This window comes from Myotis davidii, unplaced genomic scaffold (genome assembly GCF_000327345.1).
Source record: "Myotis davidii unplaced genomic scaffold, ASM32734v1 scaffold1065, whole genome shotgun sequence".
Classification (NCBI taxonomy): Eukaryota; Metazoa; Chordata; class Mammalia; order Chiroptera; family Vespertilionidae; genus Myotis; species Myotis davidii.
In genome coordinates, this window is record NW_006297281.1 from 1663931 (window position 1) to 1682068 (window position 18138).

The 18138-nt window shown below is 44.6% G+C and overlaps 1 protein-coding gene across 1 annotated transcript in view; it reads right to left on the minus strand.

Annotated features, from left to right (window-relative positions):
- The window catches only part of NCAPH (non-SMC condensin I complex subunit H), a 44261-nt gene extending 29667 nt beyond the window's left edge, over positions 1–14594 (minus strand). Inside the window, exons 1-11 of the mRNA XM_006773081.2 lie at positions 14362–14594; positions 14111–14201; positions 13372–13464; positions 12906–13044; positions 12440–12564; positions 8683–8872; positions 7609–7700; positions 6670–6875; positions 1611–1759; positions 904–1010; positions 91–213 (exon numbers count right to left, since the gene is read on the minus strand). Coding sequence (XP_006773144.1) covers positions 91–213; positions 904–1010; positions 1611–1759; positions 6670–6875; positions 7609–7700; positions 8683–8872; positions 12440–12564; positions 12906–13044; positions 13372–13464; positions 14111–14201; positions 14362–14528 — 1482 coding nt within the window. The 5' untranslated portion in view covers positions 14529–14594. The remainder of the gene's footprint in view (positions 1–90; positions 214–903; positions 1011–1610; positions 1760–6669; positions 6876–7608; positions 7701–8682; positions 8873–12439; positions 12565–12905; positions 13045–13371; positions 13465–14110; positions 14202–14361) is intronic.
- Positions 14595–18138: the final 3544 nt, after the last annotated feature.

Consider the following 18138-nt stretch of genomic DNA (forward strand, 5'->3'; position numbering starts at 1 on the left):
CCCTCACAGCCCACAACACCAGCCACTGGACGCCTCTGATGCTATAAACAGGCTCAACAGCAGCCTTGAGGAAACAAAAACCAGCCTTACCCTGGTGCCTGGTTTCAGGTGCAGCTGAGCCAGATGATCAGCCTCATAGTGGAAGTCTGTAGGAAGGGTGGTGGCTCTCCAGTTCTGGTTCTCCAAAGTAGACTTGGTCAGAATAGTAGCAGCCTATTAATTAAAAAAAAAGGAAAAAAGTGCTTCCTAGGCATCTTTAATTAAAATGGTCAACACCTATTCTTTTAGAAGGAGCTTGGGCATAGGCAGCACTAGTCTGCCATCCAGAGTACCCAACAACTTTGCTAGACATTATGCATATTCTAAACTTTATCCTCTCTGCCACTGAATTTGGGACTGTTTATCAATTCCTCTAAGAATCGAGGGACAATGAAGCCATCTGTTTAAGAGTTAAATTTATAATTAATTTTTAAAAATCACATCTAAAAGGGAAAGGAGTACAAAGAGTAATTTAAGAAAGCACAAAGCCGAAACCGGTTTGGCTCAGTGGATAGAGCGTCGGCCTGCGGACTGAAGGGTCCCAGGTTTGATTCCGGTCAAGGGCATGTACCTGGGCTGCAGGCACATCACCAGTGGGAGATGTGCAGGAGGCAGCTGATCGATGTTTCTCTCTCATCGATGTTTCTAACTCTCTATCTCTCTCCCTTCCTCTCTCAGTAGGGAGTATGCAGGAGGCAGCTGATCAATGTTTCTCTCTCATTGATGTTTCTAACTCTCTAACCCTCTACCTTCCTCTCTGTAAAAAATCAATAAAATATATATTTTTTTAAAATCAATAAAATATATTTAAAAAAAAAAAAAAAAAAAAAAGAAAGCACAAATAGTAATAAATCCAGCACAAACCTTTGCTTTTCCAAAATACACATCAAAGTCAATGTCATCGTCAAAGTCTATTTCAAAGTCTTTCTTTGTGCTCTTCTTTCTGTTCTCTGATTTCAAGGCAGCATCTTCTGCAGAAATGAACACAGATAGCAACACTGCTCACTTCTGGAGCCTACAATATGTCCGCATCTCACAGGACACACTGGCAGTCTTACCAACTGCAGCATAAAAGCACTGGGAATGGCAAATCATATGTCTGATTTTCATCATTAGTTTATAATTTGTGGTTTTGCTACCAAACACAAAAATGTATGCAAATTAATATCTCCTTTTCAAAGAGGGAATGAAAAACACACAATGCTGGCATAACCCCCTTCAGAATCCTGCTAAAAGCTGCATGGTGCAGTAACTCACATGGGCCCCAGGGCCTGGTCATTCCCACCTGCAGCCATTGTTTGAAGCCACGTGGATACTAGAGGGCAGTACCAGGTCAGGAGCCCAGCTCTCCTGACTCTTCCCACTCAGAGGCCTCAGTCTTAACTGATCCCTCATCTCAGGCCAGGCCAACTGACTGTCCAAGTGAGAGGCTGGCTTGTCTATGTGGGTCTGCAGCTGACTAAAAGGCTCAATAGAACAGCAACTGGCATTTCCCTTCCTAGGCCGACCTGCTGACTGCTGGTCACCTACACTATCTCTTTTCCTAAGAGGTACTACCTGGAAGTACATACGTTTGTGTCGGGGTCTGAAGCGCCAATGCTCCGGTCCAGCCCACATCGACATGGTACGGGGACTGAAATAGGAATATTCTCCAGGTCTCATGGATAGGAGGGGGCACATGGTCCTAATGTCTCCATCCCCAAGGGGAATCGTTTCTTCCCTGTAACACACATCAAATAATGTGTTTACACATACAATCATGTCCATATTGACATAGACAACCGTGTACTTACATGTAAAGCAGCATGTGATGCAGTTGAAGGCTCTACCCACCCACTTTTCCACAAATGAACAACATTTCTAAGTCCAATATAAATATTGCACATCAACAACCCTTAGTTTTTACTTCATCAAAGTGTTTTACTTCTCTTAATATTATAACAACATGATCAAATCTACACAAGTACTTTGGACATTCCAAAGTGCTTCACAAGCTGGTAGTCTCTCATCCTTTCCTCATCATCCTTCCATAAAGGAGGGCTCCAAAAACCATTGTCGTTCCTACTAAAAGTGAAGATGTTGCCCTAACCGGTTTGGCTCAGTGGATAGATCATCTGCCTGCGGACTCAAAGGTCCCAGGTTCGATTCCAGTCAAGGGCATGTATCTTGGTTGCGGGCACGTTCCCAGTGGGGAGTGTGCAGGAGGCAGCTGATAGATGTTTCTCTCTCATCGATGTTTCCAACTCTCTATCCCTCTCCCTTCTTCTCTGAAAAAAAAATCAATAAAATATATATTTAAAAAAAAGTGAGGATGCTATTGTAATTTATGTCCTGCAAATGCTGGGGGGTCCCCTTTATAAACTAAGTCTCAGACCAACTAGCTTCATTCTTTGCTGTGTGTGAAGTGTCTAACTGGACAGTCAAGCATGGCAGCTTGGGTTTGATTGTTCACCCTTTCTGTGAATTACTAGCCTGTGTGAGGTAGCTTTCTCCAAAAGGTCTCTGACATCATCAAGTGTGTGAGTACTGCTCTACTGCCTGCTACAAGGAAGGTTAACAAGGAGAGGCTTTTTACCTGTCGTGATATAAATCCTTTATATCCAGCATTATGGAATAAGCTAAAAACGTTTTAAAAGGGGATTTTGCCTTTATCTACAGAATCTTTTTTTAAAACCTATATATATATATTTTATTGATTTTTTACAGAGAGGAAGGGAGGGAGATAGAGAGTTAGAAACATTGATCAGCCGCCTCCTGCACACCCCCCACCGGGGATGTGCCCGCAACCAAGGTACATGCCCTTGACTGGAATCGAACCTGGGACCCTTCAGTCCGCAGGCCAACGCTCTATCCACTGAGCCAAACTGGTTAGGGCTGTATTTATATATTTATTGTGTAATTAAATATTAATTTTAAAGAATAAAATGTACTAAAAAATGCACACTTCTAGCCTGCGAAATGCCTGGCCTATGTTATTATGTAACTGTATGCACTGTGAACTCTAGACGGAGAAAGATGGCTCCGGCAGCATCCCCACGCAATTCTCATGAATACAGTGGGGCCTTGACTTACAAGTGTCCCGACTAACGAGTTTTTCAAGATGCGAGCCATCTCTCGGCCAATTTTTTGCTTTGAGTTGAATTGCGAGCTAAAATTCGGGTTACGAGCCAGCTTCAGATACCCCACTGCTAGTTGGTGCAGCGAACGTCACAGTGATTTGACGTACGAGTAATTTGAGTTACGAGCTCCGTCACAGAACGAATTAAACTCGTAAGTCAAGGCCCCACTGTATTCTTCTGATAAATCTTAGGCGGTCATGCTGGGAATCATTAGGAACTGAAAGGCAAAGGTATAAAGAATGAGCCTGGCCCAGCCGGCGTGGCTCAGTCATTGAGCGTCGAACTATGAACCAGGAGGTCATGGTTCAGTTCCCGGTCAGGGCACAAGCCTGGATTACAGACTCAATCCCCAGTGGCGGGCATGCAGAAGGCAGTTGATCAATGATTCTCTGTCATCATTAATGTTTCTCTCTCTATCTTTCCCCTTCACCCTTCCTCTATGAAATTAATAAAAATGTATTTTTTTAAAAAGTGAGTCTGTGGGCCAGGGCTGGACTGAGGACCTGGAGGCTTGAACTCTAGCAATTTAATAATACTTACAGTGCTGTGTGGAGGCAGCCAACTGATCCCCACTCAACAGCTAACCTAACCACAGTCATTTTCAAAGCTTGCCCCTCCATCGAACATCTCTAATCCCCTAGAGCTGTGGTCGGCAAACTGCAGCTAGCGAGCCACATGCGGCTCTTTGGCCCCTTGAGTGTGGCTCTTCCTAAGCCTCAGGAGTACCCTAATTAAGTTAACAACAATGTACCTACCGATATAGTTTAAGTTTGAAAAATTTGGCTCTCAAAATTTCAATTGTTGTACTGTTGATATTTGGCTCTGTTGACTAATGAGTTTGCCGACCACTGCTCTAGAGGAATTCTATTTCTTCTATACCGTCCCCCCCTTCCTTCAGCTTAGCACCAGTTAAGTTACTAATATCTTCGGGTTAAAGGTCTCCTCCCATCTGGCTCCTAGCACACACCTCACTCTTGCAGGCATTGGGCAGGCTGTGGTTTGGGCCTGGACCTCGGCCAGCGAGCACCTCACAAAGTAATGCCTGCACCACAGAGAGGACCAGGAAGAGAGAATGCACTGACCTGCTCCTAAACACCGAGCACTTTCTCAGCCGTGTCCTTGTTAACATACACACACCTTTTTACCCTGAGCACAGCTGACAGTGATAACGTGGGCAGGCTACACACACGGGGATTTAATCCAGCATTGACCCTACCCCACCCTAAAGACCTTTCAGTATGGTGCAGAGCTCTTAGACCTAGTGCACAGGATGGTCACCCAGGGAGGTCTGGGAAAATGGCAACACATGGCTGGCCTCACAGACATCCAGCTAAGTGCTCTGGGTGGAGGCTGTCATTCATAGCTCATTACGTGCAACCAGGATTACATAACCTCTCTGAGCCTGTTTCCACATGTAAATAGGGCAAACAGAAGCTAATTATAGGACTGTTGTGAAGTTTAAGTGATTACATTTTACATATTATACAGATTATATAAAACAATGCAGGTAAGGGTCCTAGCATAGTATCTGGCTCAAAGCCAGAATGAGGAGCTCAATAAATATCAGCTATCACTATAATCATCAAGTCTCAACCCTTCCAGAAAAGAAAGAGCCTAAAAGGTGATGTCAGCCCAGCCAGTGTGGCTTAGTGGTTGAGCATCGACCCAGGAACCAAAAGGTCACAGGTGTGATTCCTGGTCAAGACACATGCATGGGTGGCGGGCTCGATTCCCAGTAAGGAGCATGCAGGAGGCAGCTGATCAATGATGTTTCTCTCATCAATATTTCTATCTTTCTATCCCTCTCCCTTCCTCTCTCTCTAAAAAATAAATTAAGTAAATAATCAATAAAAAACATATTCTAAAAAAATAAAGAGGTGATGCCTCCTACCCCACACCTCACAGCTTCCATGGCAGGGTCAGGTCAAATTCAGTTTATTTACTGAGTTCCCAAAACAGGCCAGCACCATGTGAGGGTATGGGAAGCCAAGATGGACAAAACCCTAACTAGAACCTAAGCCCCCACCCCACCCCTACTGCACTCACTAGGATGGAGTCTAAGAGTTTGCTCTCTCTGGAGCTAGGGAGAGAAATGGAGACACTTGCTCAAACCAAGTATCTATGCTCCTAACAAAACAACCAAATGAAAGTGATTTTGCTATCGTCAGTTCCTCAGATGCCACCTCAGTGTTCAGGAAGAGTGACAGCTCTTCTCTGACATTTGAAAATCGCCCACTAAGCTGCCTGCCATTTCTCACTTCTTAGAAGACAGGATGGGTACAGGGATCAAATCACAGGTCAACAGCACAAATCAGGCAAGGAGGGTGCTAAAGGGCCAGATGCTGTGTCTCAAGGTACCAAATGCTCAGCCCCTTGATGTCCACTCCAACTTGAAGACATTAATCAGTAGAATCATTTCCCACATGGGCAGACAAAATGAGCTCAAGAAAGCAGTCTCTTACCCTGGAAACATTAAAGCAATTCTCTTGAAAGGATTCTTGCCTCCGTGGGAAATTATACTGGATGACTTCTAAGGTTTCATACATACTCAACCACCTCAGTTGTCCCCAATCCATAGCGTCTGCTCTACACATAGACCCATTCAAGACCTTTAGGGACCCTCAGCACTATAGCATTTTATGAGATCCTGCTTCCAAATTATATTCAAAGTTTAAATGATACTAATCTGTTAAGTACATATAATAAAGGCCAAGAAAGTTCTGATTTTCTTAGACGGTTACTAAATAAATGACTACAGACCAATTTTACTACTTTTTCCCACCCCATATGCTCAATGATATCTGCCTATTGAGTTTTCTCTGCTCTGCTTGTCCCTGGTAACCCAACACTGCCCAGCCCCACTTTGCCTGATCCTTCAGGCAGGGACCACATTTTTTTGTAAGCAATACATCAGCCTGTTTCCGTCTATTAACAATAGGAAGCAATTTAGCCAAAAGCTGGTCCAGCTGCAGTGTGCAGAAAGGGGGCACCCTCCATGCTACCAAATACAAGTGCTACAATAGCCACCACTGAAGTAGCTACTATATTCCAGCTACTTTCCCCCAGCACTTTACCTATTTTAGTTCTATCCTTACAAACTCCTGTGATGTCAGGTTTGTTGTTTTTTTAATCCTCACCTGAGGATGTTTACTGATTTTAGAGAGAATAAAGGACAGAGAGAGAAAGAGCGATCAGTTGCCTGCTCTGACTAGGGATTAAATCTGCAACTCAGGTATGTGCCATGACTGGGAATGGAACCTGCAACCTTTTGGTGTATGGGATGATGCACAAACCAACTGAGCCACCTGGCCAAGACTGCAATGTCAGTTTTATAACCAATAAGTAGCTGAGCTGACAAAGGCAGGTATGATTCCATTGTGAGTCAGGTGGCTCCACCTGTGTGGACATGGCCCAGCAGCCAAGCTATCTACAGAGATGGAATGAGACTGCGCCAGCAGGAAATCTGGGGAAACGCCCATGGGAACATTCTCCACGGCCCTGAGAGCCTTACTGGCAGCTTTGACTACGGCAGGGGTCCCTCCAGCTCCTGAACTCTGCATGATCCCCAGAAGCGGTGTGGTCCGGTTCGTCGTTGGCATCAAAGTCATCCTCCAGAGGCCCATCAGGGACGTCCTCGCCATCACTGTCCTCTACCTCAGCGTTGATGTCAAATATCTGATCATTCTTCTTGAACTTGTCTACCAGGGCTGATACAGACTGGAGGAACAGAGAGAGAGTTCTCCTCATTCTGGTGACCACGGTCACTGCTGGAGGAATGGCCTCGCTGGACATGCCTCCCCCCTCCCCAGAGCCAATGTTCTCATAACAGAAAAGCGTGGAGGAAGTTTATATTATGCAGTACAGAATGGAGCTGTACTGTCTTTGGTAAAATGTGAAACAGGACTCCACATCATTAGCTACATGTTTAGAGAAAAGAGTTGTCCATGGAGACCATTTGTTTTGGAAGTTGTAGTAAGTAGGCTAAAGGGGCCAGGCTAAAAATACACAGAGGAAAGCTTTACACATGACAATTTCTCAGGAAACTCTGTGCCAAGGGACTCAATCTCAAAGAGCAGGAAATTCCTCGAGCTTGACAGCAGCCCAAGAGACCAATGGACACGGCATAACCATGTTCAAGAGTAAATCTGTTAGAAATGTGCACCCAGGAGTGGCAGGGCTGCCTCGTGCAAGGGAAGCACAAAGCTGGTCCCAGAATTCACCCACCAGTCCACTGGTCTGGCTGGATGTCACAACCCCACTCCTAGCTCCCCCCGATGTTCCCAGGTTTTAGTCCCTACAAAAGTGCCAAAGGAAATGTTTTCTCTACTTGTGGCTAAATAAAAATGATGCCACAGTTTCCTATTGGGCAGAACTAATCTCAGACTGTCTCACTGAAACCACAAGGTGCTGGAGAAATGCCCAAAGCCCTGAAAAGTCCAAAGGTCCACACCTCATTATGTGTCTCGCTGTCCCATTTTGTGAACTGGAAGCCGGCCAGGGAAGGGCAGATCTGGCGGTCCTCCGTACACTGCTCCAGGAGTGCTGGCGAGGACAGGGAGAGCACAGAAGGTCAGAGGTGAGCAGAGCCCGCTCCCCACTCCCTGAAGGATCAGAGCAGCAGGATGTCGAGGGAGGCACAGTCACCTCGGGTCCCCGAGCAGAGAGAATGGCTGCTTTCTGGCAGGGGCAGATACACAGGCACCCCCACTGAAAGCAGGCTGCTCACAAGCATTCCAACGATTAGTAAAACCCTTGAGCAGAAACCTGAAGCACATACAGGTGACTATGAAACAGATCCCATGCCTTTCGCTATAGTCGGGAAATGAAAACCCCTCTCTTAGATCATGCTCAGTGCACAGCCCCGATCATGTCAATTCAGTCCCAAACTAGATTACCTGCCTCCCAGGACTAGAGCACCAGCTGAGCACATAAACTTGGAAAACAGATTGTTAGTACAAAATTGTTCTACTTAACAAATCTGAGAGAAGACTAAAAGAGGAGAAAGTACTGGGCGGGGGCGGGGAGCGGGGAGGGAGAGGACGGGATGGGGGTTAAAATCCTTGCCAAGCCAGCATAAGAGGCTGACAACAGGGCAGGTCTGTTCTCAGACCACCACAGAGCCATCTGTGAGCAGTTCCCAATGCCCCCTTCTTCGCAGGTCCCCCCCACCCAATTGGTAACAAATGAGGAGACTCCTCTGGCTCAACAAGTCTCTCAAAGCCCGTTTCCTAAGCCCAAACTCTGATACTCCAGGTTAGCTGTTGGCTCCAATATGTGACTTGAGAACTGGCTGCTATGGGGGCACCTGAGGGACTGGCACATGCAGGCCGAGAACAGGAGAGCACTAGCTACTACTATTTCAGACTCCATGCTTCAGAAAGTAGGAACAGTCCCACCCAACAGGGTGCCCAATTTGGCACTCCAGAAGAACCTTCTGGAGAGCACCATCGCTTTCTACCTCCCAGGGTTATAAGAATCATCTCTAATGACTGACAGCTTGGTGAAAGGCATTGTGTGGGCTTACCTTTTAAATCTGTCATTTCTACCCAATCTAAATCTGGCATCTCAGGGGGCCCTGCACTGGAGAGGGTCTGGACATCCGAAGGGAAAAGCAGCTCGCTTCTGTAGTCGTGGCAGTGGAGGGTGGAGAGGAACACCCCTGCTGTGCTGCACTCATCAAACGAGGCTGCAGTCTTCTGAAACAGGGGATCAATCTGAGCACAAACACAGGGAAGCCAAAGTTATGGAAAGGAGCCAAAGAAAATACCAAATTCATTCACTGGGCCTGCTCATCACGGCTGCAAACACTGGACTGAAATGTCTCTGCACATAATCAAAAGTGGATGGGGCCCTAGCCGGTTTGGTTCAGTGGATGGAGTGTAGGCCTGCGGACTGAAGGGTCCCGGGTTCAATTCCGGTCAGGGGTACGCACCTCAGGTGCAGGCTCCAGGGCACGTGCAGGAGGCAACCAATCGATGTTTCTCTCACATCAATGTTTCTCTCTGTCTTTCCCTTTCTCTTCCACTCTCTAAAAAAATCAATGGAAAAATACCCTCAGGTGAGGATTTTTTAAAAAATTGTTGAAAAAAGATATATAATAAAATAATTTAACAAAAAAAAGTGAATGGGGCTTTCTAACTGATCAAGCAAAGGCCCATCCCAACCGATACCAGTTCAAAAGAAAGGCTGTATGTAGTCAGATAAATAGATGCCAGTCAAGTACATAGCACGTGATCACAAGCTTATAACATGTCAACGAACACATTTGTTAAAACCTGAACAGAAACCTTCTGTTGGTCTCTTTCCGCTCAACTATCCCTCTGCATCCTGCTTTTATTTTTTAATATATTTTTATTTATTTCAGAGAGGAACGGAGAGATAGAGAGAGATAGAAACATCAATAATGAGAGAGAATCATTGATCAGCTGCCTCCTGCACGCCCCACACTGGGGATGGAGCCTGCAACCTGGGCATGTGCCATGACCAAGAATCGAACCGTTACCTCCGCGTTCATAGATCGGCGCTCAACCACTGAGCTACGACGATGGCCAAGCCCCATTCCCTTAATTCTAAGTGCCTCTCTATGACAACCACCTCCCACCTCCCACTGTGGGGCTCCTCGGCCTACAGGTGATGTCTCCAACAAGTCTGATCCCACCAGGCCCTACAACTACTTATCAAATTACTTTACGCTCACTACCTACCTTCCCAGCTAAAATTCCATAAGCAATGACTGTGACCAATCCCCCTGCACATGCTCTTAACTTCAGCCTCTTTCTGTGTCACATTCACTCAGCTAAACACAATCCTTTGCTAAATACAATTTTCTGCTACTCCATGCTTACACCCACACAGCTAATCATGATGAAGAAACAAAGCATTCTGACTGACCTCACTTCAAATCCATCAAATGGACCCTAAGTATTGTCTGGCAAGCAAACTATATTTCCCTAGTCCATTTTCTTACCACCACCCCCAGATGACTCTTTCCTTCCTACTTTTTTCTCTCCTCAAACCTCTTAACACTTTCTTCCTCCACACTCTCTGTCAGTTGATGATCTGTTTCCTATTTCAACTGGGGTAGGGGGAGGAGACGGACACTCAACCAGAAGAGAATGTCCCATCTCCCATCACTGTGGGGTTCCTCGGCCCAGGCCCATCAATGCTGTCCATCCCCTCCCCTTCTCACACGTTCAAGGATGACAAGCTAGCATTTCTCTGTTCTTTTCTGCATTGTCATAATTCCTTCTCCACTAGATTGTTGCCATCAACAAGCAAACATGCTGTTAATTCTCCCATTTAAAAAAAATACAAAACTACCAGATCTTACTTTCCCCTCCATTTGCCTATCCATTAGTCTTTAAAACAACAGCCGAAACCGGTTTGGCTCAGTGGATAGAGCGTCGGCCTGCGGACTGAAAGGTCCCAGGTTCGATTCCGGTCAAGGGCATGTACCTTGGTTGTGGGCATATCCCCAGTGGGAGATGTGCAGGAGGCAGCTGATTGGTGTTTCTCTCTCATCGATGTTTCTCTCTATCTCTCTCCCTTTCTCTCTGTAAAAAATCAATAAAATATATTTAAAAACAAAACAAAACAAATAAAAACAACAGGCTATATCTGCTTCTTCCTATTTATTTCCCCCCATTTATTATGAAAAATTTCAGCCTATAAGAATGCTGAAAAAGTGATATGAACTTCCACTTAACTTTTACCTAGATTCCCCAATGGGTAACATTTTGCATATTGCCTTTCTCTTCCCCCCTCCCCGCCCACAACAGAACTTTTTTGAAAGTAGAGATCATAACACTCTACTTCTCTGCCAGTTATTAAGCTACTACTGCCTCTCAACTCCAAAACTACCTTCTATTCTCTCTGATGCTGGGTCTGTGGCCACATTCTGGCTTTGCCAGCAGCTTGCTGTTGGGATCCACCAATAGGGGGCACTAGAGAGAGATTGCAGGGCTACAGGGAGAAGGGACTTCCTTCTTTATACAGGCCTCCTATTTCTGTCACCCAGCAGTGCTTCTTCATTCCAGATGTGAGAGGTCCTACCTGTAACAGTAGCTGCATTCAATCTACTTTTTCTCACTCACAGAACCAGCCTCACTATGTGCCACAGAGACACCAGCACCAACCAGCATGCCCTTTGGATCCTTGGCCCACGAGCCCTTCTTCCAAATTCAGGGCCACCAGCACAGCCAAGAAGCATCCCTTTCTTGGAGGCTTGAGCTTCAGTTCCACAGGAACTTCAGTTCCCCCTCCAAGCTCACCAGAAGCTTCAGGTTGCCAGATTTAACATGGCTCATCATTCCCACCTCCCTGAAACTCCCATGCTCCCTCATTTGGATACCACACTCTCCTGGCTTTCCTCCTACCTACTGGATGTTTTCCCTTCAGATTACTGAACTCTTAAAATTGGGGCATCCCAGGGTTCAGTCCTTCTTTCACATGCACACATCCCCTTGATGATCAAGTCCAGTCTCGTGACCTAAATTACCATTTACGAATGTCATGGAGATAACAAAGAAGTAATCTAGTCCATTGTTGGTGGGAGAGTAAGTTGGTACAAACTTTTTTTGAGGGGAGTGGAAATTCCCTCTCAGAATTTTGTTATACATATATATACTCCCAGAAGAGTGCAAAGATGATATGTACATACATGTTCATAGAGGTATTGTTTTTAATAGCAAAATTTTAAAAAAATTCTGGCAACACCTATTTGCTTCAAATTAACTGTGATAATTATAAAGGAAGTTCCAACACCATTCCTGTAAGCAGAAGATTCCTCAAGTTTGCCAAATTGTATTGGCTACTTAGAGCAAGAACTCTGGAGCAGACCACTTAGCTTCCCATCCTAGCTTACAGACTAGCTGTGCCATCTTGGGCAAGTTACTTAACAGCCCTGCACCTCAATCACCTCTTCATAAAATGTAGCAAGGATGTTATAAGGATTGAATGAGTTAATGCTCAAGGCAGCACAATGTGCCTAGCAAGTACAGAATCAATGTTCACTAATGCCAGCATTGCTGCATGTACTAAGAAAGAAATGTTTTAATCAGATTTCTCAGTAATTTGCCATCTTTTTCTACTCAGTCATTCTGAAACACTGAAGGAAAGCAGGGACTTGCCCATCAGTCTTACTGAAAGGCTAAAGGATGACACTGAAAAGACCAGTTGAATATTTTACCCCCTTGAGACCTAAACAAGCACAAACCAGCAAGGCAGCTCAGCACCCATGTCTCATATGAGTCAGAGACCACACTGTGCACACGGCTCCTCACCTCACACTTCCGATCCGCCTCAGAGACGTTGAGGTTGTTTATATTCTGCTCGATGGTTTTGTGTGAGTGCTTCTTCTTGGGCTTTGGAGCCTTTTTAGTAGTTCCTGTTTCAGTCACACTTCCATCTAAAGAAGGAATAAGACCGTGTACTGCAAGAACTGCTTTGGAGGGTGCAACTGAACTTCAAGTTCCTCAAAACTCTAAAGAGTGACTGTGACAAACACATGCCATTCTCTCACAGCAACAGGTACATCTGATCTGCAGCTGTAGGAGAAACCAAACTACTCAATTAAGTTTCTAAGACAAGTCAATTTCCAATTCTCACAGACATATCGGAAAATGTCCGTGTCTTCACAAGATGAGATAACTGATTTCTTGTGACTTCATTCCAGTATATTACTCACACAACAATCTGCCACACCCTTTAAGAAGCCCTTACCTTAAATCCAGACCCCCACACACATACCTGCATCATGGCTCTCTGCCTCTTCCGGAGATGGTGCATCTTTGCCCAGCCCCCCAAGGACTCTGTACACGTCAGCGTGGACAGCATCCACACGCACAGCATAGATCTTGGTGCTGGCATCCAGAGTGCCCGCAGCCACCTAATCAGACAAGCAGAGCTGTACTCGTGGGGATACATAAAAAGGGTGTGCTGAACAGGCAAAACACTGCAAGCTTCATAAACTATTTACTTTTCCTTATGAAAAAATGTGACAAAGATTTCTAAGACTGATAGGAATTAGACAACACAACAGAAAGATAGCTTTTCTACATTTCGTCAGTTTAGAAAAAAAAGGTAAAATAGTTAATAATATGTCTTAACAAGGGAGAATCTCATGTGTTTGTAGAATTTAATGATTGTGCTATACTAAGTATCAGAAATACTCATCATTAATTCAGATGCAAGAGAAGGTAGATATCTTTCTTACTTTAAAGTTGGTCAGTTCGGTGTCTTTCTGTTTAAGAATTTCTGACATAAAATCAATCAAGTGCAAGCCAAAAGCATTCTTGGTAGTGATTTTCTAGAAAAAGAAAATTGCAGAAAAATTTGTTATTTATAGGAGAGATTCACATAAATGATGCTACCCTAAGAGGTGGCTAAGTTTTTAAAAAGCCAGATATCAACTGCCACAAACAGTTGGGACACAGCTAATACATATGTGTCCCTCCTCAATCTCAAGTCCTAGAGAGTCACAGCACATGACTCCCGAGCGCTCACTGTGTGCAGGACCTGTTCTAAATACTGCACACAAAGGGACCCCATGAGCAGGCACTATTCTCATTCTCATTTTACAAAGGACCCTGCAGCAAAATGGTTGAGTGACTTGCCAAGGCCACACAGCCTATAAGTGGCAGAGACAGGATTCCAATTCAAGTGAGCTCTAAAACTCACAATTAGCTCCACAACTCTACTATCTGCTCCAGAGCCCAGACTACTATCCCCTAAGCCATGCTGATATGCTACAGGTGACAGGCAACCTGTCAGAAGGTGCACCAAAGGTATATAAGAAACAGTAAAACCATAATGAAAGCACCAACACTAAGAAGAGTCATTGGAGAATAGAAATACAGTTATTATGGATCATGCATTCTCTATAGAATCAAGGCTAGATTTCCCCGTTGCTCAAGCTGCAGAAGCTTTGCTGATAAACCCCAGCAGGTACTCACATTTTCAGTGGATAGTTTGATACAGGTGGAATAATGCTCTGTAATCTGTGTGTTTGTAAACTTTGGAATTGTAGCTGAAAAGTCAATATTCCTAAATGAAAAACAAAAATAAAAAACTCTGGTGAGGATCATGATGTTGTAACTTTTTAAAATCAAGACCCAGAATGCAGGAGGTAGTGTGGAGATGCCAGGCCCACGCACCCATGTCAGGGTGGTGGGCCACCCCAGGAGGCACCCCAGAACACACTCACCGACTGGAGGGAGAGGCCAGCAGACGGGGCGAATCTATGCTGAACTGTAGCTCAAAGGCCCGGGAGCGCCTCCGCTGCAGACGCTCCTTTTCATCGTCATTCTGAGGGAAGTCTTCAAGAACTGGAGTACCAGGAGTGTTGAGAGGGGCCTTCTTAGGTGGGGGCATTGAGAACCCACGTTTTGACGGTGAGGCATTGAGGGAGTGTCCACGGGTCTCTGAAGAACAGTGATTCATTGTGGTTCAGTGATGGAACAAAACACTTGCTCAAGAACCTTCAACAGAATGTTTCCTAGGTCTAAAGGGGGCTTGGGGCCCATCACAAGGTGGAAGTTCGCTGCACACTGCCCGTGAAGATTGCTGCCAACTCTAAGAGTCTATGGCTAGAACCTCTATAGTTTAGGTTTCTTGGGGGTGAGGGATTCCTGATGCTTCCTTCCCTATGAGACAAATATCCACTATGTGAACCTACAACACTAACAGGGATATAAAGGTGGGTTAAGAGAAAGTTGCTGCCTCTGATAAGCTCACAAACTAACAGAACAACAGACACATATAAGCATACTCCTAAGCAAGAGAAACAGATGCCGAGATAAGAGTAAGATCTGGGCTATCAAGTCAGATATAAGACAGGTTCTAATCCCAATAGGACCCAGAGAATAAACACCACAAATGTGTAAAATAAATATAACATGCCAAAGAATTACCACAGATTGCTCACTAACTGCAAAGGGAAAGATGGTTCTAACAACAAAAGATCTAGCAGTCACCACATTAACCAAACAATCAATGTAGCCTCTCTAAAAATGAGACAGCTTGACTGTCTCATCTTCTGATGAAACAAAATATGAAACTCACATCACCCATAAAATATTTTTGCCAAAGATGGGAACCTAAATCTAACTAAGATTTTAGATTTAAGTTCCATTTTATAAGAAATATAGGCCGAAACCGGTTTGGCTCAGTGGGTAGAGCATCGGCCTGCGGACTGAAGGGTCCCAGGTTCGATTCCGGTCAAGGGCATGTACCTGGGTTGCGGGCACATCCCCAGTGGGGGATGTGCAGAAGGCAGCTGATCGATGTCTCTCTCTCATCGATGTTTCTAACTCTCTATCTCTCTCCCTTCCTCTCTGTAAAAAAATCAATAAAATAAAAAAAAAATAAAGAAATATAGAAGCAGAAGAGCAAGTTACTAATAAATGATATCACAAGGAAACATTCAGACAAATCCAGAATGTGCGACAGTTTACAAGACAACCAACTTAGTCTCTTAAAGAAGTCAGTGTCGCCGAATCCGGTTTGGCTCAGTGGATAGAGCGTCGGCCTGTGGACTGAAGGGTCCCAGGTTCGATTCCGGTCAAGGGCATGTACCTGGGTTGCGGGCACATCCCCAATGGGAGATGTGCAGGAGGCAGCTGATCGATGTATCTCTCTCATCGATGTTTCTAACTCTCTATCTCTCTCCTTTCCTCTCTGTAAAAAAACCTCTCTCCCTTCCTCTCTGTAAAAAATCAACAAAATATATTTAAAAAAAAAAAAGAAGTCAGTGTCAAAAAAAAAAAAAAAATGCAGGTGGGGGGTACTCTTCTCAATTAAAAGAAACCAAAGAGGCAAACAAACAAAAGTCTTAACTTTCAGTCAATCCTTGGTCAAACAAAAAACTCAGCTAGAAACATTTTGGGGACAAAAAGGGAAATTTGGAATACAATCTGAATTATGAGATAACATTGATTTTTAAAACTAATTTTTATTTTCTTACATGTGATAATGATTATTATGGTATGTAGAAGAGTATCTTTACTTTTAGGAGATGCATGAGAAACAATTTAGGGGTGATATAACATGATGTCTAGAACTTTCATCTGAATCAGTCAAAAATATGTGTATGTAAGCAGGAGCTAAAATAAGTCTGGCCAATTAGCAATTGTTGGATCTACGTCAGTGATGGCGAACCTTTTGAGCTCGGCGTGTCAGCATTTTGAAAAACCCTAACTTAACTCTGGTGCCGTGTCACATATAGAAATTTTTTGATATTTGCAACCATAGTAAAACAAAGACTTATATTTTTGATATTTATTTTATATATTTAAATGCCATTTAACAAAGAAAATCAATTAAAAAAATGAGTTCGCGTGTCACCGCTAACACGCATGTCATAGGTTTGCCATCACTGATCTAGGTAGTGAGTATAAGCTGTTTATTGTCTTGGCCTTTCAATGTCCCTGTGTTTTAAACATTTTCATACAGGAAGTCAGAAAATAGATGGCATGCTGCATGACGAAAATTGTGTGGAGAAAAGTAAAGCCTGGAAGAAGGACGTGGGAATGGAGGTAGAAGCCTGTTAGGGGAGGCTTCACTAAGGAAGCCTCAGAATCAAGACCATAGAGATATTTGGGGGAAGCTACACCGAGGCAGAGGGAACTGCAAGCACAGAGGCTGGAACATGCCCGGCATGTCTGAGGGGCCATGTGGTTGAAGTGGAGTAAGAGAGGATGGGGTCAGATCCTCCAGGGCCTGGTAGAGCAGAGACACCAAGTCAGGATAAGAGAAGGACAGCTGGCAGGAGTATAGAGCCTTATTCACAGGCCACTGTAAAGACTGTGGCTTTCAGATGGAGTGAGAAGGGAAGTGATCGGACAATGGTGAGAAGAGAAATAAAGTGATCTAACTTCTGCTTCAAGAAGATCACAATGGCTGTTGAAAACTGACTGAAAGGGGAGAATTGACAAGCAGAAAGATAGATCAGGGGCAACCACCAATAACTGGGTATGATGCAATCCTCATCTCCCAGTGTAATCACAACTGTCCCTATAGAGGGAAATAGGAGGGCCCGAATCAGAGGAGCTGTGAGGACAGAAGCAAGACTGTGGGAGGGAGGAACCCCAAGCCAAGGAATGTAGGCAGCCTCCAAAAGTTGAAAAGGCACAGAAACAGATTTTCCCCTAAAGCCTCCAGAATGAATGCAACCCTGCTGACACCTTGATTTTAGACTTGAGTACAGAACTGCAAGAGAATACATTTGTGTCGTTATATACCACCTCTTCATTCCCTTTCTCACCATGTCTCTGTTCACCCGACGAGAGAAATGATGGCGGCTCAGACCAGAGAGGTGGCATGGAAGTGGTAAGAAGTAGTCAGACACTGGATATAGTCTCAAGACAGAGCCAACATGATCTCCTGATGGATTAAATGTGGCATAAGAGAAAACAGAAGAATCAAGGATAACTCTACAGTTACCTGAACAACTGATGCAACAGAGTTGCCATGACTGAAAAAAAGAAAGGCTATAGAAGCATATTTGTGGGGAAAGAGACAAGATAGGGGCTCAGTTCTGGACATGCTGGGCTTAAATGCTAGTCATCCACTGGGATAGAGAGCAGATATTTAAGTCTAGAGTTTAGGGAGAAGTTCTGAGCTAGATACATAGATTTGGATATCATAATAATATATTTACACTAATAAAAGAGAAAATGGTAATTGGCGTACGACGCTACCCTTTTCATTGGCTAATCAGGGCTATATGCAAATTAGCTGCCAACTAAGATTGGCAGTTAACTGCCAACAAGATGGCGGTTAATTTGCATATGTAGGCACAATGCAGAGAGGTGAAAGGGAAAGTAGGAAGAAGCCCCCTGCCACTGACAGTGATCGGAGAATCAGGTGCCTTTGCTGCCTGGGCCGGATGCCTCAGCCAGAGGCGTCCTGCAGGGGCAGGGGCGGAGCCTGCGCGATCACAGCACCCCCTCCCACCCCCCGCTGCCACTGCAGGTCCCCGCTG